Genomic DNA, 25,921 nt, shown 5'->3' with positions numbered 1-25,921 from the left:
TTTAATGCTTGAATAACCCACAATGGCTGAGTTCATATGATAGAGCTCAACCCCTAATTGGGGGTATCACATTCAAAGTGTCGGCTGCACACATGCAGTGTGAGCCAACTGTGTTGTGTGAACCAGCCCAAAGTATTAATTTGAATGTTATTTTATGTGCCTTTTTTGATATGCCTGAATTAAGTTTTGTTTTCCTTAATAAATCTAACTTTTGTTTAGTAATTTTAATTACTAAATTAATTAAAAGTCTGATCTTTTGTTACCCTGTACAGATCTAGCCATTTAATTTTTGTGAACCGCCCAGAGAGCTCCGGCTATTGGGCAGTATAGAAATGTAATAAATAAATAAATAAATAATAGTAATTTCTTTGTTTGGCCCAGAGGTTGTTCAAAGCTCTTTCCACATACACATAATATGGACGTAGATGCAGTAGACTGGAATGCCACTTGAGTTACGTAAGAATGGCATATAAAGACCTGATCACCTAAGAAGCTAACTACATGCCAGGGTATAAAGAAAGGGATGTTACTCAGAGTGAAAGTCCAACATGAAAACAGATCAAATCTAGTTTCACTTATGAGTATTAAAAAAGTCATTCTGTGGCAAGTCTAACAGTGACAAATGTTTAGGTTTTCCCTGTAACAATGAAATAATAAGAAATCTTTCAAATACAGAAAGGAACTTCATTAGGTACTCATGAAAGACAGATGTTGATCACGGTGTTGTGGTGTGTTGAATAAAATGCTACATAAAGGGACCAGTATTAAAATGGCTTTTAGGAAGTCAAAGCGATTTAATGCTATACCAGTTTCTCTCTCCAAAAAAAGAAACTCATTCTAAATCACTGATGAGATATTTTTGTAAAAAAATAATAATTAAAAAAAAGTGTATGGAATAAAGTTTTCTTTTGAAATAGTACACATTTTTTCTCCAGGAGTTAGGTATGGAAATTCATACCAGATGGGAGTGGAGATCCTTACTAAATTTTCTTTAATTGCACCAGAAATAGATTATGATAGACAGGAGAGTCTATATCTTTGATACTGTGATTGTTTATCTTTCTTGCCAGGATTTTTGTTTCAAAAACTATGTTGCTTTATTAAGAAAAAAAATGCACTTTAAACATTGCTAATGGCATTTTCAGCTTGAATTATTTTATGAACCAGAGACAGCTGAGAGAGGTCCAGATCCTCATATTAGGGACAAATTGAACACCTGAGTAAACCATGTCATAAGCAGTCCATTTATGGAGGGCAATAGTTTCAAAAGCCTTACCGAACCTGGTGCCCTGCTGATATGTTGGACTACAACTCCCATCATTCCTAACCAGCATGGCCCATGGCCAGGAATGAGATGGAGTCCAAAACATTTGTAGGCACCAGGCAGGGGAAAGCTTACTTACAAGATCCCAAATTATCCCTTCTGTCATCCATCTTTCTATCCATTTATTTTACCTCCAGTCATACTTTTATCTCCTTATGACATCAAATTAAACTAAGAAATTGATTTAGTGCCAGCTGCCAGTAAAAAAAAAAAAAAGATCACTACAGAGGAGCAATTATTTGTGTAGACAGAATAGCAGCAAATCAGTTGATTTTCTATTTAAATTACTGAACTGGTATGCGATCAGTATATTCATGAATGTCTGATTTGATTAAGCAGTGTGGTGAGTCATATGACCAGATCCTATAGGCAGTTGCACTGAGCCAGTGCCTGAAAGACCTGGAATACAAGTAACCAGCAGCAATAATGGAAAAGGGTAGATCATCTCCCATACAGCACTGATGTGACTTTGGATGGACATAAATGACTATTTAGCGAGTGGTAATGTAACACAATATACAGGTGACACCCTAGTAAGGAGATCTGTCTGCATTGTTCTGCTGAGTGTAAGGACAATCTGAAATATATGTAGTTGCGTGATAAAAGGTGCAATAAAATGCCCTGTATTTATACATGTAAACATGTTATGCCCCATTATTCTATATAGGATAAATAAATCCAAGTGCACAATAAAACTGAAGTGGAAGAGCTTACACAAAAAAGATCACTTTGCATTCTGAATTTAGATTCCTGGCAAATGTTTAAAATATATTTAGCAACATGAGAAAGTGATTTTTTAAAATATATTTCACTTCAAATGTTAAATATTCTTAACGCGCACACGTTAAGAAGGAGGAGGAGGAAAGTAAGTACCTGCCAAATTATTTAAGCAAAGCTTGGGGAAATGGTTAATTGTTTTATGGCTTTTGATTTTAAAAAACGAACCTTTAAAAAATCCCATTAAGTTACATATATATGTTTAAATTACGTTTAGCAAAGTTGCCCCTTTCCTTCTCTCCTTTGAATTGGAATCATATAAGGTCACTATTTATTCACGTTTTATAACTAGTTATACATTTCCAACTCTACCCTCCTCTCCTCATAGCCTGGTGCTCAGCTCACATCTGGGTTGATTTAACAAGTGATTGGAAATGAAGCGTCCCGATTTCCCGTTAAATACTAGGCACAGGAAAAGAAATAGCACTTGTTTTTCAGTGCGTTTTGACAGTCATCCAAAATTCAGTGCAAACCAAAGAGCTGCCTGTGGTTTGATGGCAGAGGCCCAACATTTTTGAAACGTATTCTGGGGGAGGGAGGGAAGCAAACCAGGCTTCACCAGAAATAATGACACAGCTTAACCATTCGAGAAAGGCATACAGGACACATCAGTTACCAGCTTTAAGTAGGCCACAGTGTATGTGTATGTCTTGTAAATCTTCTAACCCAGTGGTTGCCAACTGGTGGGTTGCAACCCAAAAGTGGGTGGCGACATCAGTCCAGATGGGTGGCGGCAAAGCTGTTGCCGACATGTTCGGCATAGAGAAAATTGTGAAAGTGGGTCCCATGTAGCTGATTGGGAGTCTGAGGTGGGTCTCAGGTCTGGACCAGTTGAAGACCACTGTTCTAACCTATAGGCAATTCCTTTAAAGCCAGTGAGGTTACTTACCTATATACAGATCAGCAGCAGGTAGTGCGCCTCTCAAAGTCTATCACTGCATCCTCAGTGGGCCTATCCTGGAAACTCCCAGATGTAACACATTGTTGCTAAAATCTAGGGCTGTGCAAGATTCGACCTTGACTTTCAGTCCAAGGCTTCAGCAGCCATATCACAGAGTAGCTGCCACATTCTGCACGGGCCTTGCATCCAGGGAAGAAAAAGCCTACAACTCCCAGCATGCCTTGGCAGGGAGGGACGGACCTACCAGGGTGTGGGAGCGATGGGCGCTCGTGCCCTCACTGATGATGATCTCGGTGAATCACCCACCCAGCTGTGTGGTTGCGGCTGTGCAAGACCCTGCATGGCTCACTGCAGTGTCCACGAGTGCCCCGCAGCTACCAGCTTCCCTATGCTCATTATTATTATTATTATTATTATTATTATTATTATTATTATTTATATAGCACCATCAATGTACATGGTGCTGTACAGAGTAAAACAATAAAATAGCAAAACCCTGCCACATAGGCTTACATTCTGATAAAATCATAATAAAACAATAAGAAGGGGAAGAGAATGCACCAAACAGGCACAGGGTAGAGTAAAACTAACAGTATAAAAGTCAGAACAAAATCAAGTTTTAAAAGCTTTAGAAAAAAGAAAAGTTTTTTGCTGAGCTTTAAAACCTGCGGTTGAACTTGTAGTTCTCAAATGTTCTGGAAGAGCGTTCCAGGCGTAAGGGGCAGCAGAAGAAAATGGACGAAGCCGAGCAAGGGAAGTAGAGACCCTTGGGCAGCTGAGAAACATGGCATTAGAGGAGCGAAGAGCACGAGCGGGGCAATAGTGTGAGATGAGAGAGGAAAGATTGTATCCACAGGGATCAAAACAGGGGTGAGGCCACGAGCGCCTATCACTCTAAGGTAGGTTTGCCCCTCTCTGCCAAGGCATGCTGGGAGTTGGAGGCTTTTCTTCCCTGGGCACAAGGGCTGCGCAGGACATGGCAGCTACTCTGTGAAATGGCCACCGAAGCCTCGGACTTCTGAAGCCGAGGCCAAATCTTGCACCACCCTACTAAAAGCAATAGTTGCAAGCAAGGGGTTAAGAGGTTACAGGTGTGCAGACAAATCCCCTCCTTCAGAGTCACAGGAAACTCAGGCACATGCCTCATTAACTTCTATAGCTCTGCCTAGGCAAGGGGATGCTTGTTAAAGCCTTTCCAATGAAACCAGTGAGGATTTCGAATGAGTGTGAACTAAGGTGGCCACTTACGGACCACCAAAAAAGAGGAAATGCCTCACCAAAAAGAGGACAAAAGGGGGTACATATCTGCATAAAAATTACATGCACTAATTTATATGAATAGGTGCAAATTTAGAATTGCTATAAATAGAAATTCATCTCCCCACAGTAGGGATGACTGTGATCAAGTGACCTGTGTACCTGCTTATTCTGCTGTCCAGGTGTTAACAGGTGATGGGCATTTTCAAGCCCCCCCACCCCCGGCATGCTCTCCCTTCTCATTATGCTTTTTTATCTTTATTCTGGACTTGGACTGGACAGTCCTTCAAACAGAGGACACCTTCAAACACAGGATTGCCCTCTGTAAAGTAGAACACACAGCCACCATATAGCAGGAACTCACAAGAGAGCTGTCATGCTCACACCAATCACTGGAGAAAACTGGAGTAATCCATTACATGTGGGCTTTACTGCATATTCAAAAGTAATGGTGCTCTGTGGCCACAGAGTAAAGTATCTAGGGAAGTTTCATTGTAGTTTCCATAACAAACAGCCTCGTTCCAGCAGGAAAGACCTTGAGCCATGGAAGTCAAAGGGCTACCGCTTGAAGCAAAAGTTTCCACCAGCTGAGCAACACCTGCAAAGGCCACCTCTTTGACACAAGAATCAAACATAAAAACCATGGCTTCCTGCCAATGGCTTCGTGTGGAAACTTGCTTCAAGCAAAAAAGAAAAAGAAAAAAGAAAGAGCGATGGGGGAGGAATTAGCAACTCTGCGGCTGGGATTTCCCTTGCCTTCTAAGACTGCTACAGCATGGGGATATTTCAAACCAGTAGAAAAACACACACACACATACACACACACTTATAGGTTTTGTGTATCTCCAGTCTTTAAGGTCTCTGCTAATAAAACTGCTTTGCATCACAAACCAGTTATTTCAAGCCACTCTGAAGATACAGATTTAATTGTTTACCTCTTCGTATGAATTTCCTTTTCACTGCAATTCTAAACAGCAAAGGACACTGGCCTGGCCAAATATGGGAAGCTAGAACACTGTCCTTATATGGGTATGTTCATGCAGTACCCTTGATATTCTAGTCTGGCAGGTTATCTTCAGGTTATGGGGGCTAAAGTGGTGGATGGGAACATCAGAGATTTAAATTCAAGTATCAGTTTGGCCATGCGCTCCTAGTGTATTTTACAATGAGTCAGTTCATATTTACAACTTACAACCTACACATACAAGCACACACCTCTGCTCAGAGTGAGGTTGGGAGCAAACAAAGGAAATCCAAGGAAGAAATAAAAGGCAGAAACTAGCAAAATTCAAGAAAAGCTCAGAGAGAAAGCAAAGAACTTACAGGGGGAAAGTTCTCAGTGATGTGTAGGGTAGACAGATATTTCTGGCACCTTTATTAGTTGTGCAGAAAAAGGAGTTTCAGAAGGTATCGCAGCTTCTCATGCAAGCTGCACCTGCTACAATACCCTCTTCTATAGGACTGCTGGAGTGTAGGGCCATGTCCTCTTTTGCATCTGGCCACCCTGATTAAAGTGGCTTGAGCAGTAGGCAAACGAGAACTGACCAGGGGAAGTGCACCACCACCCATCTGCTTGGTAGGAGAGAGCAACGGCATCTACGTCCTAGCTAAAGCGTTCAAGATAGTTCCAAAATAGGTTCTGTGCTAGCAAAGGATCACAGTAGTTAGGGGCTACACAAAGACCACAAGACTCTCCTAACTCTGTGATCTAACTCCTATTTTCAAGCAGAATTGAGATTCCATGCTCAAACAAATATAATCTTTCCTAGCTCAGGTGAAAAATCCTACAGGTAGGTGGGAAGATGACCTGGTGCATATTATGGACCACACTACTGTATCATATGGACTAATTTACAGTGCAATCCTATGTAGTTCTACTTAGAAGTAAGTCCCATTGTGAAACTTATTCCTAGAATAATGAAACTTATTCCAAGGTAAGTATGGATAGGATTGCAGCTAATTCACTCTAGTATGTGTGTGTGTGTGTATTTCATTTTTAGCTTTACTTAAATTAACTAGTTACTAAAGTTCTCAAACAATCTACCCTTTACAATGATTTACTCCTGCTCTTAAATCAATCCCTTGGTACAGAAGAACATAATTTACTTCCTAACAAGACATTAGGGTATGCGGAGGGGAGACGCCACACTAGTGTAGATATCAGCATTTTCAAGGCGAAACAGCTTTTAAAATCCTCCTAGATAATTGTGAATTTGCTCTCTCATCAATCACCTTAAAAATACTGTGTTGACATGTTGTAGTTCTAGTCAGTCAACTTTCAACACAGATACATACACAGAGGACACACAAAACCTGGTAATAAAACCCCTAAGAATGATGTCAGCATTTACAAGTATCTGTGATAAAGTACAAATAAAATCTGTATAAGAACTAATGATGCTAAAAAGTCAAAGACAAAGTGACTGTATTATACCTTACATGTAGTTCTATGTTTCTTTTTAAAGACCTCTTTAACCCTTTCTCCTCAGGCCATTTCCCCCGCCAAAATCACGACCTCACACACATCTTTTATTGCTGTAAGGGGAAAGCTCTTTTCCATAAAAGAGAAAAAGGAAGCACCAGGGTGGGGGAGATTTTCAATGAGAAAGCAGCCTATGTGTTGAATTGGATGAATTCTTAGTCACAGATCAATGAAATTTGATACAGGCGGAATAAAACACATTAAAAATATAGGAAATACAGGTAACTTTATAGGGAACCAAAAGGAAGTTCTTCTTTTACCACTACAGGGGTGGGAAACCTCAGCCCAGGGGCCAAATCCTACTCTCCAGGGGTCCCAAGATGTCCATGTCCCCTTTTGGTGATTTCCTGGCTTCTGTGTAGCTTTTCCCCCCATTCTGAAGAGCCAAAATACCTCTCTTAAAGTTAAGGCTTAGTTACTGGCAGTAAGAGTTTTAAGCTACATTATACTGGTGTTTATAATTTTGCCCCCATTTTGCCTTTGGCCACACCCACCACAGGAATGCAGGCTCTGAGAGCTTCTCTTAAACAACTCGCACCTTGGACTGAAAAAGGTTCCCTGCTCCAGCTTTACCATCTGCTTCCCAATTTATATTGAACATGGAAGTAATTTAGCTACCTTGTCAGGGAAATAAATAAGAATCATCAATTAGGTAAGAAAGATATTAGAATTTCAGCGGATCTTCTAGGCAGAGTTATTGAATAAAAGAGGAATCAGCCTATCCCTGACTTCTCTACACTGCAATGTAAAAAGGACGTGACCAACAAATTATTAGGTCTCTGTGGTTCCACAAGGACAAAGTCATCTACAGAGCAGAATCTTATGAAACCAGCCAGTTAGGAGAGCAGATGGCAAAACGTTAAAACGAGCAAGCATAAATAGTTTCCTGTATTTGAAAGTAGTTAATGTCTGTAAGTATGAAGCTCTTAAAAAGATGTTCCTTGTACATTTCCACTGACCCATGTGTGGGTAGAAGTTAGTTTAACTAAACAGATTTAATACATTAGTTTATAAAGCAATGCTACATGGCATCACGGATATTTCCCCCACTGTTTTGGCAGGCTTTTGAGTATTTAGCCCTTACTACAATTTTTCCAGCTCCTGAACCAGGGGTACTGTTCCTTTAACAGTGGACGGCCAGGGAGAGATCCCACAGGGACAGTTTTTGCTTTCTCTGCTGTGTTCTCTCACAGACTACCATGGTGACTAAAATGCCTTGGACCTTACATGCTTTGCCCATAGCTTTGTTCCTTATGGCAACAAGGGAGAGGGCCTTTTCAGTGGTGGCCCCCCAATTATGGAATGATCTCCCCAATGAGGCTCGCCTGGCACCGTTATCTTTTCGGCGCCAGGTCAAGGCTTTTCTCTTCTCCCAGGCATTTAACAGCATTTAACAATGCTAAGTTGTTTTTTTAATGGACCCCAGAACTGTTGTTTTTAAATGGATACTGTTGTTTTTATACTGTTGTTTTTATGTTTTTGATGGTTTTAAATTTTGTATACTTTTAATGTTCACTGTTTTTAACTTTTGTAAACCGCCCAGAGAGCTTCAGCTATGGGGCAGTATATAAATGTAATAAATAAATAAAATTTCCTGCTGTAATCTCTAGGATAGAGAGAAAGATAGAGAGAGTTAATGCCACCTCTACCCCAATTTCAAACATCAATGGGGACCTAGGGGAAAAATCCTCTGATTCTGCTCCACGTTCAGGAAACTTCTTTCCCATAAGCCACTAACTTAAACCCTATTCATTTCAATGGTTCTTCTCTAAGTAGGGCTAATATTAGATACAACGCCAAGTCTGAACCTGCAATGGAGACACATTACATGAGATCATTCTTCATAGTGGCGGCTGTGTATTTGTGAGAGGGATTTAATTAGCATCTTATTATTTACCCCATGTAAAATGCAACACCTAAATAAACAAACAAATGAACAAGCAAAAACGAAATTATGGGGTGTGCTAGCCAATGTTGTTGAGGAGCACAGAAAATATTACATTGGCGTGGCATCATAGCTAAGAAAATAAGCTATGATTTAAGACAACCTTCCAAAACCTAATGCCCTCCAGATATTTTGGACTACAACTCCCAGCATTCCTGACCATTGGTGATGCTGCTTGGACGGATGGGAGTTGAAGTCAAAAACGTCCCGGGGGCACCAGATTGGAGAAGGCTAATTTAGGAGATTGCTGGTTCGGGTTTACCTTAGCCACAAACACACTTGTGCTCTTTATCAAACCACTATTTTTCAGTCTCAGCCCTCCATCTGTGATATGAGGGTAATAAAACTGTCCCATCTTACAAGACTATTGTAAGTATTCCTGAAAAATTGTCGGTAAAGTGCTATTAGCCATGACAGCTGACCATGTTCAGAGGTGGCATATCTTGATGGATAGATGCTAAGGACATCTATCGGGAGAAGCTACCATGGTTATGTGCTGCTGGAGAGGTTCCTACAGGCACCCAGATGGCCACTGAGATGAGCTTGGACCTGAGCTATCAAGTCAGTTCTTATGCTCTTCTGTAGCAATTTAACTGAAGGCATTTAATCTCGTTGCCACTTATTCCAGGGTGCTTTTCTTTCAACCTTGAAAGTACAGATGCTCTTAGTTCTTCATCTTTGTATTAGCAGAAGATCTACCTCAGAAGATCGGAGTTACTGATGGAAAATAACAACCTGTTAATAAAGCAATGTCCTTTCACATTTAGGAAGAGAAGCCAGAAGTCTATGAATCATCTAAGTAAATGCTTCCATAGAGACAGACGCAATAATTCTGACATTAATACAGTGTGGGCCACCCTGGGAATATGTGGGACACACATATTTCTCATTGTAGACATTGATGTTGTTTTATAATTAGAACAAATTCTTTAAATTGGGAACTTGCTAGGAAAATGTGCTAAGGATTAAAATTCAAAAGACTACATTTGTTAAAGTGGATTCAGCATGGGATAGATACCCAAGCCAAAAAAATATTCAGTACAAAGGGCTACAGTAGCTTTCCCCAACCTGGTGCCCTCCAGATATGTTGGACTGCAACTCCTATCATTCCCACCCAGCATGGCTGATAGTTGGGGAAGGCTTGGCTAAAGTAAAATGTTCTGCATCCTGCACATTGATAGTGCTACAATTCAATTTTAGAGACTTTTCTGAACGTTCTGGATATAGGATAATTTTTTTGGTTGTGTTTAAAAATGGGGCACACATGTCATTTACAACTCCGTATAACAGACTTTTTCTTCAGAGCCTTGAAATCTAAGCTTTCAGTCCCCAAAATAACATTGGCAATGTTCAGAAGACACCTTAAACCATGGCAGCGTTCAGAAGACACCTTTAACCATGATGAATAAAGCAAAAAGCCTTATTCACCATGGTTAAAGCCATGGTTTAAGGTGTCTTCTGAAAGGGCCCAATGTGACAGGAGTGGTCACAAAGTTATTAAATATTTTAGAAAGCAAATTCTGTATAGGTGTGGCATCAGCAGAATGTTCACATGTGGCATCAGCAATGTGCCTCAATTTTAGGATCAAAGTAAGTCATCTTTCAAATCAGATCTTTATTGTTACGGTCAACAGACCATCAGACATATAAACAGGCAGTTTACAGTAAAACCATAAATATACATTTAATTAAAACCACGTAGAGTTAGGTTAAAAGGAAAAAGGTCCCATTGTTGGTCTTATCTGGAAACCAGATTAAGAAATTTCGTCACCTGCTCGGTAATTGTTTTGTTATAGCCTTGAAGCAGGATAGAATTCAGGTCCTTTATAGAACGGCCCGGGTAGCGCTGTATAACGGGGAGTAAGAGATCATTTCCAGCTTCTTGAAAGTAAGTCATGTGTTGCAACTCATCTTTAACATTTCAACAGAAAGGTGACTAATAAGACAACAAATAAAGTTGGGAAGCCAAATATGAACCATCATAGAATCATATGGGATCAAAAGGCCACTTCAGGGTCAAACTACACATGATGCCAAGCACATCCTTGAATCCTTGGATTCAGATTCTTCCTAACAGCAACTGCAGCAACCTGATCCAAATCAGCTCTGCGGTGCACTGTTTTGTTCTGAGGCCTCCATCCCATGCTGCTATTGGCCCCTGGAACTGCTAATAGTAGCAACACGACTTCCCATTAATAAATCATTGATTCCAGATGCACATGGAGAAATTCTCCCCTCTCATTTGAAGCCAAGATGAGCATCATTTCCCCTATTTAATGCCGTGAGTTCTGCCTTACTAAGCAGAACTGGGCCCTGCGCAACTCTTCGGCAACCAGCAACAGTCATGTTTGTTTCTGAAATTAGGATGTTAAATAATGAATCTTTAAGGATTCATCCTGAGACATGATATCATAGCCTAAAAATGCAATCCAAACAACCCGTCTGCTTAGCTTTACAACTAACAAATTTGAAAATCCTGGCAAACTACGGAGATTTGATTTACAAAACAGTAGGTAATAGCTGGATCTTTCTGCAGAAGTGGCGTTCCAGTATTTGAGAAGCATACATGACTTCATTCTAGACCTAGTTTTGTGCTGTAACGAAACCTCAAACTAAAAAAAAATACCCTCTCTACTATGCGCCAGAGGCTGAGCACAAACTGATTCTGGTTGCAGACCACACAGCAAGAAGTTGTTTGCTAGTAGCATTTCCTACTCTGCTCTTGGCCTTTGGCATTGCTGCTATTGCAACTCCAAGGGCTAATGATCTGTCATAGGCCACACAGCAGTTCAAAGTAGGAAGCCCACTATGGTCAACAATCACACAATAAGGGCAGTTCCAATGAAAAAAATACCACCTCATTTTAAACAAAAATTCAAATAAAGAACGGCATAATCTCAACTTGCTTTCACAAGCCACCAAATTGCCCCTGGGAGCCTTTGCCCTGAAACCTGATAGCTAATTAACATTTCTCTAGTCTAGCCTCATCTGTCAATTGCATATGGTGCCATTATGAAGGGGCTACAGGGCCATCAGGAAACCCTGAGTACTTACAATGAAAAGTCTTGGAATCCCTTGGGCAAGCCGTTCCGTTTTCACCTTCCACACCATGGGCACAGGAGAGTTCATTAAGAACACCAATGGCTTCTGGTGGATATGAACGGAAGAAATCGGAGTCAAATGTAAAGCAACCTGTAAAAACAAAAACAAATAACGGCCGTTAATTAAAACATGACCATTCCTTGATTTATCTGTTTGACTGTTCAGAGTCCTTCGCATACATCATTTTGATAATCCTTTCACGTAGTCCTGTTGATACATTTAGATCATTATTTCTTGTGTTACAGTTGGGGTGGGGCTGAAGCTGAGAGTGAGTGGCCTGCTTTAGACCAAGGGCTGGCAGCCTTTTGGGGCCACAGGTACATTGGGCCATTTGAGGAAACTGTCATGGGCACCACCACAATATGGCTGCCACAGGAGGCATGGCAAAGGACTAGTAATCTGCCCAAGGGCTGAGAACAAGAGGTGGGAACTGAGCCCCAACACTCCTTTGAACCCAGTTTTCACAGAAACCTATTTCACAGCAATCTCAGATGCTGGGAAGAAAAAGCATTAATTAAAAAAAAACCTGGGAGTACTGGGGCGCCTTGGTGAGTGCCAAGAAAGGTGTCCAGGACTGCAATGGTTCCTATGAGAACCATGTTGCCCATCCCTGCTTTAGACCACCCAAGTGAATTCATGGCTGAAATGTCAGGGGTTGGCAGCACTGGGGCATAGGCTGAGACAGGAGCTCACTGTTGACTCTCAGAGTACCCTGACCCTGCTGTTTCTCCTCTTCCTGCTTCCTGCCTGTTCAGGTGCCTTCTCCAGGCAAGTGAGCAGGGAGAGGAGCAAGGAGAAGGGGCAGCCCCCTCCACCTCCCTTGCCCTTTCCTTCTCAGCGGTGGCAGAGATTTGGTCAGAGGCACAAAGAAGGCAAGCAAATAGGCAGAAGCAATAGAAATGAGGAAGCAGAGGAGCTTCTCAGAGAGAGGGGACCCTGAGGGCATCTTGCCCAACGTCTCCGCAAAGCCTGAAGCCAACAGTGTCATGAAGAAGGGGTGGGATAAGGCTCAGGGACAGGGCATGGTTAAGGCCACCTTTTGAGATCATGGCCTAGGTGAAATTTGAACCTAGCACTTCCTAGCTCACAGCTTTCACTCCTGGGGCATAGCAGGGCTTCCAGATGAAGTTTTCATTGTGCAGTTGCCCTGCCCAATTCAAGGAGTTCTACTAGGGGGTAGGGGGCAGATGTCATTTGCAACCCTCCCACGCTTTCCCACTATGCGTTCCATCTTTTTCAGCTTTCCGCAACTGGATGCCTGCCAGATGTTTTGGACTACAAGATCCATCAACCCTGGCCTTTCCCCATGCTGCCTGGGGCTGATGGAGGTTGTAGTCCAGCACATCTAGAGGGTACCAGATTGTGGGAGGCTGGCCTTTTTTTCCTTACCAAAGAAAATCCAGAAAGATGGAATAAATGTCTTTTGATTGATAGCGCTAGGAGCCCCACCACCACCACCTAGAAGCACCCTCGCTCTCATCAAACAGAAGACAAGGTAGCAAACGTCTGTTGCTGACTGGGTTGTCCCAGAAGCTAGCACGGTATCCGTTTTTATTTCAATTAACCCAGTCTGCCAATTGCGTTGAGCAGCAATTGCAAAGCCTTTGATGATCCTCCACCCAACAAATTAGCATTGAAATGGAACCCCAGCCTCATGATCTGCAGCTCTGCAGTGACATCCCATGGTGTAATACGCAAAGGAGGAAAGGTGAACAGCCACCCCACCATCCTAAAAGCATGCCTGGCTTCAAGGGGGCCTGGATCGCATGCGTGCAGTTTCTGAATACGTTGCTAACAAGCTTCTCTTAGCGGCTTTTGATATTACAGCTGTACGGGTCCTGTGCAATCAATAGAGACACAAGCTGCATGAACCTATCTGGGGGGAAGGAGCATGAAAGAAGCCATTCTCTGCTGCAGAGTCTAGGATGTGTGGGCTGAGCCGTCTTTAGGGAGGACGTCTAGGAGAAGCCTAGCAAGCTCAGAATGAGGTTTACTAATAAGTGCAATTCCAGGAAAGAGATGAGATGTTCTGGATCTCATGATAGCGCGTGGGCAAACTGCAAAAGATCTGCTCAATGGCAGAGAATCGTCTAGTCCTAACCATTATCCTCAAACCCCTTCCCTGATTGTAAGTGATCAATTGTGTGTGCGGTGGCTAGGTGGGTGGACAGCGGCCTGCACTTATCAATGTTTGGAATACTGGGCATAGTTTTCAAAATTCCCCACTCCCTACATACTAACATATTTCTTTCAAGGGCCTGGGTAAACAAGATGGTTGTTTTTTTAAATTTAACTTCCCTCTCACTCCTCTTAGAAATTAAATACATTCCAGGTGACACTGGGACAGGACAAACAAATGGAGCAAGCTGAGGATGCATGAAGTGCCTGGGATTAGTCCACTGAGAATGGTATAATGGGACAGAGTGGTGCCAATAAAGGAGAGATCATTAAAGCCCTTCTCCACATCCAGGCAAAACATGTGAAAACAGTCATAGAATCATAGAATAGCAGAGTTGGAAGGGGCCTACAAGGCCATCGAGTCCAACCCCCTGCTCAATGCAGGAATCCACCCTATTTTTTTCCAGAAACTTCAGTTAGTGGAAAATATGGCAGAAAGAGTACTGACTGGAATCATAGAATCATAGAATAGCAGAGTTGGAAGGGGCCTACAAGGCCATCGAGTCCAACCCCCTGCTCATGCGGCAGGGTCTTGCTATTTACTGTTTTACTCTGTACAGCACCATGTACACTGATGGTGCTATATAAATAAATAAATAAATAATAATAATAATAATAATAATAATAATAATAATAATAATAATGCAGGAATCCACCCTAAAGCATCCCCGACAGATGCTTGTCCAACTGGCTTCTGGTTCATTTCCGGGCTCAGTTCAAGGTGCTGTTTTGGGCCTATAAAACCCTTCATGGCTTAGGACCACACAATCTGAAGGCCAACCTCTTCTCATACATCCCTACCTGGTTTGAGTGCCTCCACCCATACTCACTTTTAGTGAGGGGACCTTCTCAGTGGTATCCCCACAATTGGTGAATGTTTCTACAGAGAAGCCTGCATGGCATCTACTTTATGGATTTTTTTCTGGCATCAGACAAAGAACATTTTATTCTCTTAGGCCTTTTAACTTGCTGCACGATCTACTGTCTAGACGTAGCGTAAAGTTGCATCTTAGAGCTCTGTTTATCTTGACGGATATTTTTCAGGCCTTTAAATTTTTTCAGGCCTTACGCCTGGAACGCTCTTCCAGAACATTTGAGATCTACAAGCTCAATCGCAGCTTTTAAAGCTCAGCTAAAAACCTTTCTCTTTCCTAAAGCTTTTATAACTTGATGTTGTTTGGACTTTATACTGTTAGTTTTACCCTACCCGGTGCCTGTCTGAATTCTCTTCCCCTCCTTATTGTTTTACCATGATTTAATTAGAATGTAAGCCTATGCAGCAGGGTCTTGCTATTTACTGTTTTACTCTGTACAACACCATGTACATTGATGGTGCTATATAAATAAATAAATAAATAAATAATAATAATAATAATAATAATAATAATAATAATAATAATAATAATAAAATATTTGTTAAAGTAGCATCAAATCATACAATCCACCATCCATATTCTGAAGTCGTACAGCCCCCAAATATGCTTTAAATAAAAAAATAAAAAAATAAATCCAGGCGCCAGTTCTTAGTTCAAAGGAAGATACAAATATAACAGGCACACTTTCAGTTAAAATTCAAATGGAAGTTTCATTAGAAAATTAGTTCCATTTTTCCAGTATGGATATAGCAGTAGATAAGAAAGGCAAAGCCCTAGTTATTAGAAGAGTTGGAGTTCAATGTATGTATTTAATAGCTAATATACCTTGTTCAAGAAAAATTGGTATTATCTAGTGAATATTTCTATGGGATTTACATGCCTATACAGTTAAGGATTTCTTTCAAAAGGGAACTGCAGACACAAATGATATCAGGGAGGTAAAGACAGCTGCAAACTTTCCGTTTCCCGGGAGATACCAGTTTCATGGAAGGCCGAGCATCACCACAGCAACCAAATTACAAAAACAGACCATGGGCTCGTGCCCCATTATTCTGGCAAAGCAATTTGTATTATAGGAACAGACTAGGGCATGAATATTGAAAAATGATCAAAGTTAAAAGGACTGTTGAAGTATAATTTGGTTTTGCTGACTTTAAGGCCTCAAATCACATGCTCACAAATGCTGTTATGAAAGTTAATGCCCAAGGTTTTCTAATGCTGAACTAACCACTCTAGTGTGAAGGACTCCGGATTAATTCACAGCACATTTTTCCAAAACAACCATTACAAATTTGCGCTAATAAACCAGGGCAAAAATATATCAAGTTACAGTGCCCATATTGAGACAGCTGTTCAGAAAAGCATAAGCGAAAAAATGGACTTCTAAGCCTAAGAAATTTCATGCTTTATATCTTCAAATCACAAAACTGGATCATTATGTCTTGAAGGGTACTTATATAAACCTAATTAGCCATTCAGGTGCAAAAAGAAGGTTAACCCATTGATTCCTGAGATAGTCTATAAAGTAGATCCCACTTCCTCAACTCTTCTAAACCCTGTCCCAGCCTTCTCCATCCTAGTCCCCTCCAGATGTTTCTGACTGCAACTCCCATTAGTCTCGGCCAGCAAGACCAACAGCCAGAAATGCTGGGAGTTGTAATCCAAAACTTCCATGCTAGGGAAGGCCACCTTACCTCATCACATTTCCACCAATACCACTTTCTTTTTCACATGTTTGCTACACCACTATTTATTTATTTATTATTGCATTTATATCCCACCTTTTTTCCTCCAAGGAATCCAAGTCGGCGTACATAATCCGCCTTTCCATTTTATCCTCACAACAACAATCCTGTGAGGTAGGCTGGGCTGAGAGTATGTGACTGGCCCAAAGTCACCCAGTGGGTTTCCTTGGCCAAGTGGGGACTAGAACCCGGATTTCCTGACTTCCAGTCCAACACTTTAGCCACTACACCACACTACACTATCCACTTTTAACATTTGGACTGCCAAAAAGTCCCATTTCTATTGCCACTAATTTCCTCACTAGCCCCTCTGGCCTGCTTCTTAGCAACTGGGATCAGGGTTTCTCAGGATTTGATCTGTAGTCCTCCAAGCAACACTAGATTTTTGCTAATTAGTGCCCTGAAAGATTTCCTCATTCAGTTTATATTTTTATTGATGTCTGTTTAGATACACAATCCGCCTTCATAAGCTGCACCTATTGTGCAGTTACTATTTATTAAGGACAGAGCTCCTGAAATATGAACTAAAAAAACACACACCACATGAAATGGATGACAACTCTACACAGAGCTAGGAACAAGCAGCCAACGGAAAGATGCAAGCTATTATACACAATTTGACCAGTTCTGCACAGTGCTCTCTACCACAGGAGGACGCAAACTAAGTCATAAGGATGCAAAAAGTCTACTCATGTGTGGCTAAACAAAAGCATGCAATTGGGTAGATGTGATTAGAAGCATCTTGGCCGCAGACCCATCAAAAGAGCAGGAGTGTAGTCTATGACATGGTTTGATCTCCTTGTCAAGTGTAAAGGGAGAGGCCATAGCTCAGTGGCAGAGCATATACAGTACATGCAGAAGGTCCCAGGTTCAATACCCAGGTACAGCTAGATAAGAATCCTGCCTAAAACCCCATAGAGCTGCTGCCATCCAGTGTGGACAATACTCGTCTAGATGGAGCAATGATCTGACTCACTATAAGGCAGCTTCCTAGGTAAAATATATAAAAAAACAGGATTTATTTTTATTTATTTATTACATTTCTATACCACTCCATAGCTGAAGCACCCTGGAGAGTTTAAAAAAGATTAAAACATTAAAAATGATAAACAACATTTAAAACCATAACAGACAACAGACAGTATACACAAATGCAACATACATCTAAAAACAACTTTGAGCCATCAGCCAAACCTAAAAAACAGATCCGGGATCAATTAAAACTCATCACATGCTGCAAAATGCCTGGGAAGAGAGAGAAGTCTTGACCTGGCACCAAAAAGATAGCAATGTTGGCGCAAGGCGGGCCTTGTCAGGAAGACCATTCCATAATTGGGGAGGGGACACCACCGAGAAGGCCCTTGTTGCTGTCTTCCGAATCTCCCTCGGAGCAGGCAGCCGGAGGAGGACCTTAGATGTTGAGTGTTGTGGTAGTCCTGGCCAATGTTGGTCCTACTTTGAATAGTTCCACTGAAAGCAGTGAGACTTGCATTAGACCAACATTAGATGCATCCCACAGAATGCATGTATCTGCTCATAGGCTCCCTGCACTGCAAAGCACCCAAACAACTGATGGTGAATACGGCCAAGTGCAAGCTCTAACTGGAAGCACAAAGGCTGGCTTTGTCTCCTAACCCAAGATTCCCATAAAACCTAGCTTGGAAATACCTAAAAAGATGCTTGTGCCTTCCCTAGTAACTGGGGGTGAAGATCAACAACTCTCCCTCTAAGCAATTTCAAGAAGCCCAGAAGGAAGGGGGGAAGAGGACACATTCTGACCACTAATTGCCAACGTTCAATACTGCATTATTCTGCTTGCAATATTTTTAAACATACTCATGCCCTGAATTTCCCTCTATACTACATATGTATCATCAACAATTTGAGTTCCATTTATTCAGCTTCAGATACTGATGATTTATTAACAGGATGCAATACTTAAAAATTGGCTCAAGGTACAATTTCTTAGAATTCTTTAGGCCCAAAAAGATATATTTATCATTGAAAATCACCAGAGATTACAGTATGTCAAATAATTATCTTTGGTCTCTTTTTTAGATCCCGTCATTCTCTAGTTATTCCTTTAGACACACAAAATACCCAAAAGCCAAATGAAGAATTCTTAGGGAAAGAATTTATGCCTCCCTCCGCCGACCTTCATCCTTGCACATGAAGATTCCAGCAAACCAATCAGAGCTGCAAAATTAACTGCTGACAATGCTGAAGCCTTGAAAACGTTATAGAAAAAGTATGATTTGATATAGCAAGGAACACATTCTACTGCAATAAACGTATACTTCCATATGTGGAAAAAAATAGTATTTTGTGCTTAATTTTTAACAGATGATTTACTGAAGGAAAAAACCCACATTCTGACAATGCTTATTAGACAGACAAATTGTAGAATGGCGAACGGAAAAAACACGAAAGATAAGAGGTGTGCAATTGCATTGCAACACTAAGTAGTAGGGACTTGTTTTTTTCAAACCCTGAAATCTCAGTTCCTGGTAGGGGGACCATGTGTCCTTTATAGTTCCAGGTAGCCCATGATTTTAATGTCCCATCTAGGAACCAAATTTGTCCTATGAAAAACTGTGTTTCCAGAGGGACATTACTTGGGTGGGGGGAGTGCACACATAGGCACTGTTTGATCTTGTTTTCAGTGGAAAGTGCCTCACCCAGTTACAGGTTGCTGCAGCTGCAATAGGGCTGCTACTAGCTGCTTCTTTCCTTGTAAGAATGGCAGCTGCACACTGGGGAGAATAGGATCAAAGAGGAAGAGAGGAGCAGCTGAACGGCTTGCCTTTGGATTCTGGGCAAGTCTACACCAGGGGGGTGGAGGGCAAGGATCTCGCGACATGGTGATCGTGAGATCCTCCCCCTCAGTCTACACGTGGCGCACAATGTCCCGAGAGGACGTTGCGGCCGCCATTTTCAATTTTTTTTGAAGATGAGCGCAGGCACACGCCTTCAAAAAAGTAATTTTAACAAAACCTCATGCTCCCCCCCTTCACCCCCGATGGGCACAGAGCTCCTGAAGAGCTCTGTGCCCCGTGCCCAGCTCCTCACGTTTACTCGCGAGAAGCCCGGAAGAAACCGGGACAGCTTCCCACACGTTCCGCGGTCTCGGGATGATCCTGAGACCATGGGAAAAACTGGGATTAAAGCTGCCCCACAGGGTCATCCCTCCCTGCCCCCAGGATCCCCTGTGCGTTATGTGGATGCACAGGGATGATGCCAGGGTGATCCCCAGGATATCACCAGGTCTAGACATGCCCTAAAACTAAGAAAACGGACAAAGAAAACATATTGTATCTAAGAGGACTGTCAGACCTGGGGAGGGAGGGGAGACTATTTCCACTAATGATTTCCTTTCATTGTTCTCCTTCTGGTTCTCTTTCACGTGGCGAAGGGTTCTAGCAGCCTGTACACACACGTATCTTCAACTCCAGGTGAAAGGGCAAGGTCTACCTCTCCCCTCTCTCTCACTCTCCCCACAAAGGCCAGCTATAGTTTGAGTGATCACCTAACAGAAATCAATGAGAGGTATATTCATTGAAGAGGAACATTTGGTGGAGATCTTGGGGGGAGATGAAAACTTAAAAATGGTGAGGGCTGCCTTCTGGGAAATTTAAACTGCAAATTTCTACTCTCACACATTCTCTCTCTCTCTCTCTCTCTCTCTCTCTCTCTCTCTCGGTGGTGGAAATAATAATAATAATAACAACAACAACAACAACAATCTTCCTCTTCCTCTTCCTCCTTCTTCTGGTGATGTTTCAGTGGCTATCCAAGTTCCAGGATATCCACATTCCTCAGCAGATCCTATGCTTGTATGTATAATGATCCTGCAAATTCACAGAACACACAAAGTCCTGCTTATGATAAATGGAGCAAGAATGTGGTAGCTCTAGCCAACGTTACTATCAGTTTTTGGCTAATGGTCACCATCTTTTCCAGGTAATCAAAGCATTATTAGGAGCACAAAGTAAGACCCACTGGATTCAGCATGCCTAGCTAAGGATTGCAGCCTTAGTTTGGTAGGAACACCTGCCCTTAGCAACCACAAAGTTTTTAAGTGGAGTGAATACAATGTATACATGAAGCCAGGAGTTTAGACTGAGACCGCCTGAAGCCACTGTTTCTATGTCTTAAAGCAGATAAGGATTTGTGCTTTTAAAAATGAAACAATCACCTGCAAAATCTTCTGGTTCACAAAACGATAATAGACAACCCAAAACAATCCATATGTCTCAGCTCACCACAACACACAGTGGTCAAAAGGATTCTTGCACAGTTAAAAGCATCCTTGGGAGGCAAAGATTGTCTGTTACCCATTAAATAGAACACATTTGCTTGTTTTAATTCTATTTAAAGTTACAAGGGCAACTTATGCCAACTACCCCACAGAGATCAAGAGACTGTTCTCTACAGAGCTACAGCATGGGGCCTGGTCATTTTATTTTTGCAAAGCTTTTACTACAAAATCTGAAATTTCAAAGATCAACACTACCTAGCGTGATCCATTAATAACAGCAGAAAGCAACTACCAATACAGAAATATAAAGCAAATAACCACACTTTATTTGCAGCTGTGTTGATACAATGTATCACTCTGTTGTTGAGAGAGAGGCTGTGACTGGGTTCAGAAAACACGATAACCAACAGTGGTTTAACTAGTCGACAGTTGGTTATTTAACCCACCATGAGTTATTATGTTGTGCAGAGGGAGCTTTTTAACAGTTGGGTATTTAGCTGAAATAACCAACGCAAATAACCAATGCTGTGCAGAGTTGGCTAACTGAACCACCATTGGTTATCGTGTTATATGGAAGACACAGTTGGTTATTTCCTCAGCCTCCATTGGTTATTTCATCAGCCACAAAGTTGCAAGGCAAGAGCAGTCAAAGCAATGGCTGCCACTCTAGACAAGCTGGCAGGATAGATTTTTAGCAGCAATGGCTGATGGGATACTAGTGGGGGGACGCGGAGGGAGAGAGGGTGGGAGATGAGTGAGTCAACTCAGCGTGGACTAATAGTCAACTCAATGCTGATCCGAATCCATACCACGGTTGATTATTATCATGTTGTGTGGGGAGTACACCCAAGATAAACAACTGTTGAGCTGATTATTACCCCACCATTGACTATTGTATTGTCTGAACGCAGCCATTGAGAATTCAAAGTTTCAATGCTCCATCTGCTGTCTGAAGTGGTTCAGTCCAGGAGAAACTCTGCCATTTGATCATGTTGGTTGAATGAACTGTCCCACGGACGAAACGAGTAACCTTCAGTATAGAAAGGTGGGATAAAAATCATTTACATAAAATGAAATAAAAGTGATTCACTTAAAGGGCTTTGAAGGCTTTATTGACACCCTCTGAAGAAGCAACAGAATCCAGGCATGGTAAACTGCCAGGAATTACACGAATGCCCTGGATGGCTGCAGAGGAGCCTGAGTAAGTGTGGATGTGTTTCCTCCATTGATTCTTATATTAAAGGAACCTGCTCCCTTGGAGCTACGGAAATGTGCAAATGCCTATCTGATTGCCAAATGGCCAGATAACCCCTGATGGTAGCTGCAAATTGACCAGCCCAGAGCTTGGGTGGAAAATATGGCAAAATCCTAAAGTATTCCCATCAACTAGACAGGTCAACAGGTTTAGATACCACCTGGGCAACCCTCATGATAACTTTTGTTTTGTCTATTGGTAGCTATTTATCTTTCACTGTATAGTTTTTGCCATGTAAGCCAGCTAACCTTGGCTTAACCAATAGCAAGGCAACTCTCTGAGCTTTCTTTTCATTCCCCAGAGTCAAATTGTTGCTCCCTTTGTGCTGCACCAACCTGAGTACCAATTACTCAGTTAACAATAAAACTGTTAATGATGAGGAGACTGCTATAAAAATGTCACTTGGCATCTACCTCTCAGAAACGTAACTTCTAGAGACCCTGGAGAAGTAACTGTGTACTCTGGAATATGGCACCTGTGGAAACTAACTCTAACAAAATGTTAGCAAGGCATCTCAATCTAAGCAAAAATGGTACCAGAAAATAGGGGCTGTCCCGAGGAAAGAAGAACAATTAATGATGATTCAGATGTAAATTAACTTAGCTTAATAAAAATACGATTTATTAAAATGAGAGCAGGGGGCTAGAGGTGTGCGCTGTCCCTTTTCCTCCTCCTCTTCCCTCCTTCGGGGTTTCTATTGTCATTCATTTAAGACAGAGTTTCCTGTTATATCTGAAACAGAAAACCATGATTTAATCCTGGTGTACATCCAATGTATGAAATCAGGATCAGTTCCTGGAATCACCTGCTAGCTAGTAAGCCAAGATTAAACCATCATTACCCATTTCAGATGTAACAGGAAACTATGGCTTAAACGAATCACAATAGAAGCCCTGAAGCTGGCACAGGCAGGGAAGAAGAGAGGCAAGCAGGGAATGTGCAGATTCAAGGCTTATTCTTAGCTTAATAAGACGTGGTTGTTACACCTGAACTGGCCCTTAGAGTGTGTGCAGGAGAAAGCAGGCAACAGGATTGTCCATGGCTTTAGCTAGATGGGACGAAATCCCAGAGCGATCCCCGGGATCGTCCCTGTACGTCCACATGACACACAAGGGATCCCGGGACCAGGGAGGGATGATCCCTCCCTTGGCCTGGGATCTCGCCATACCCTTTAGGCCCAAGTCTGTGGAACGTGTGGCCGGGATCTGAGGTTTGTCCCAGCTCCTCAAGGTTCCTTGCGAGGAGCCGGGACCCGAGCATGGGGTGCAGGCGCCCATCCGGGGTGAGGTGGGGGGAGCAGGGGAAATTATTATTATTATTTAAAAAAAAAACCTACCTTCTACGCATGCGCGCTCGTGCGCTGCTGCCTCTTTAAAAATTTAAAAATGGCAGGCACAACGCCTCTCCCTCTGAGGTCATCGCAAGCCGCGTGTAAACAGAGGGGGATGTTGTGATAAAAACATTGCGAGATCTTCACCCCTCCGTCACGCATTAACAGGTAGGTCTAGCTAAGGCCCCTGTTTGCCATTGTCCTTGTCTATTTCGTTAATAGCACGATGCAACAGGACCTGCCTGTTCCTCCCTTCTTCCATAGCGGCTTAATTTTAAACTCCCCTAGCCTTCTCTTCTGCCGCTTTGGATCTCAAATAAACATACCTCTGGTCTGCTCCCAACTAGCAATTTTGAAGTGTTGCTACACTTAAAGGAACAAAGTTGTAATTCATGTTTATCATGTCCAAGCATAGGCAAACATTTTCCCCTTAATTAAAAAAAAAAAGGCATATATCGGAACTGCTGAAAAACTAAACATAAAAAGAAGGTATTTACAGCCCAATCCTATGCATTTCTACTTAGAAGTAAGTCCCTCCACGTTTAATGGGATTTACTGCTTCGTAAGCCCGCATAAGGTTGCAGCCTTCGTCCGTTACAAAACATAAAATGCTGAATATCTTCGAAGTTATTTTAACTAATACACCTCGACAGGTCACTTAATAGGAACAGTTTTTTGTCTCTAGCTAATTATAGAGCAGTGTGTTTTTTTAACTACAATTCCATGGAAGGATATTGGCATTTCTGTCCAATTAAAGGTCAGTTCAGTCCACAAATTACGTACTTCTCCAGCTGGGTATGAGGAAAGTAGATCATTTTACAGGTGCGCTTCAGAAGAAGAAATACTTCAGTCAATGCAGGAAATGTCAAATTTAGAATGAAAAGTTATGTTGTAAATGTAAAACAAAGGTTTTTTTCCTCCTCATAGAGCCAGCAGAAAAAGCTAGTATAATGAGTCACAGGAGACTGAAAACATTTGAGCTTTTAAGAGCGGGATCTGGTAGGTATGTCCATATTTCAGTATTACAGGATGAGAAGAAATGTGCTGTGAACGTTCAAGCATAACAATATATGTAGGACAATGTAGCACTTCTACTGATTCCTCCCCCACCCCCACTCTGGAGTAGGCAACTCAAGCAAGAGATATCTGGAGCATATTGAAGCGTATTTAGCTGCTACATGCAACAGCCAACCATGGTTCATTTGACCCCATAAGTACAAGCAAGTGGAAACTTCAAGCTTGCACATTCGTTTCTCCTCCCTTTCCCTCTTTCTTCATATGCAAGGGGAGGAGATTAGAAGGTTCCTACCCTGCTTACTAGCAAACTACAGTTTGCCATTATGTTAAAAGACAGCAGATACGGTTTGTCCACAAACCAGAATCCCAACCCAGTTTGATCCTGATTTAGAGGTCTGTTTGTAGGCAAATTTGGGCTTGCTGCAACTGGATCCAATGGCATACCATATTTTGGCACTAAGCAGAAGTAGAAGCTTCTAATTTCCTCCTCTTTGTGCAAAGAGGAAAGGGATGAAACAGTACCCAAGCCTGAGCCTGCACCTGCTTGTAACCATGGTTTGCTTGTAACCTGCCTATAACCATGGTTTGCTCAAGCTCATGCACTTCCCATTCCCCCTGGGAAAGAGATTAAAATTTTCATTCCTGGTTTGTTTAAGCTGCAGATTCCTGTTTTCATTCTGGTTTGACATCCTGGCTTGTTAACCAACTGTGGTTTGCAGTTCCCAAGTTCGGAAAAATTAGGAGAGTGCATTTAGAATAAACCAGGAATGGACAGCTTTACATCTTCTCTCCTCATGCCCAAGACTCATGCTGGAGTGGGGGGAACCCCAAAGGTTTGTTTTAACATCTGAATTGAGCCAAAGTGTTATTTTACTGCCTCTTGTAATGACTTGATTGTGAATGGAATGCTCCCAGTTTCAATATAAACCTGGGCACTCTCCAAGTTCTCTTCATCTCCTACTCACAAATCAGTCCCAAAATATTTTTGAAGCACGTCAGCAAATGCTAGACAATTTCATTTTTAAAAAATGCACTTAAATTCCCCCTTTGTGCCTTGGCATGATCTGAGACCCCCGTCCAGCATTTTCCAGAAAATATAACTACTCCTACTGTCCAATTTTTAAGGGGGGAACAGAGCTGTGGTTAAGGCGCACTCCGCCTGAAAATAATTGGTTCTTATCTCTTTAAGAGTAAACTATGATTAGCCTGATGTTTCTGTTGGATACAAGGCTCTAAACAGCCATCTGGCACCCATATAACCTCCTTTGAAAGTTCTGGTGGTTAAACCCAAAAAGGGTTCCAGATTCAATGACCAGTAATTTTTGAGCTGGCTTAGAAAATAACCCAGAAGAGACTTCAGTCCAGAGTAAATAAGATGAAGAGGCCACATTAAACAAGACTGGATTTTCTGTGTAGGCAAGATCTACTCACTGGGTAAAAAGGGTTATAGAACCTTGTGTTTAATATATAAATAT

The 25,921-nt window shown here is 41.8% G+C and overlaps 1 protein-coding gene across 1 annotated transcript in view; it reads right to left on the bottom strand.

Moving 5' to 3' along the window:
- TGFBR3 (transforming growth factor beta receptor 3) overlaps window positions 1-25,921 on the bottom strand; it is a 173,763-nt gene that overhangs the window by 57,712 nt on the left and 90,130 nt on the right. The window contains exon 4 of the mRNA XM_063136429.1: window positions 11,741-11,878. Within this exon, the coding sequence (XP_062992499.1) occupies window positions 11,741-11,878 (138 nt within the window). The remainder of the gene's footprint in view (window positions 1-11,740; window positions 11,879-25,921) is intronic.

The sequence above is a fragment of the Elgaria multicarinata genome, chromosome 1, assembly GCF_023053635.1.
Source record: "Elgaria multicarinata webbii isolate HBS135686 ecotype San Diego chromosome 1, rElgMul1.1.pri, whole genome shotgun sequence".
Lineage (NCBI taxonomy): Eukaryota > Metazoa > Chordata > Lepidosauria > Squamata > Anguidae > Elgaria > Elgaria multicarinata.
This window is presented reverse-complemented; position numbering and strand designations above follow the sequence as displayed.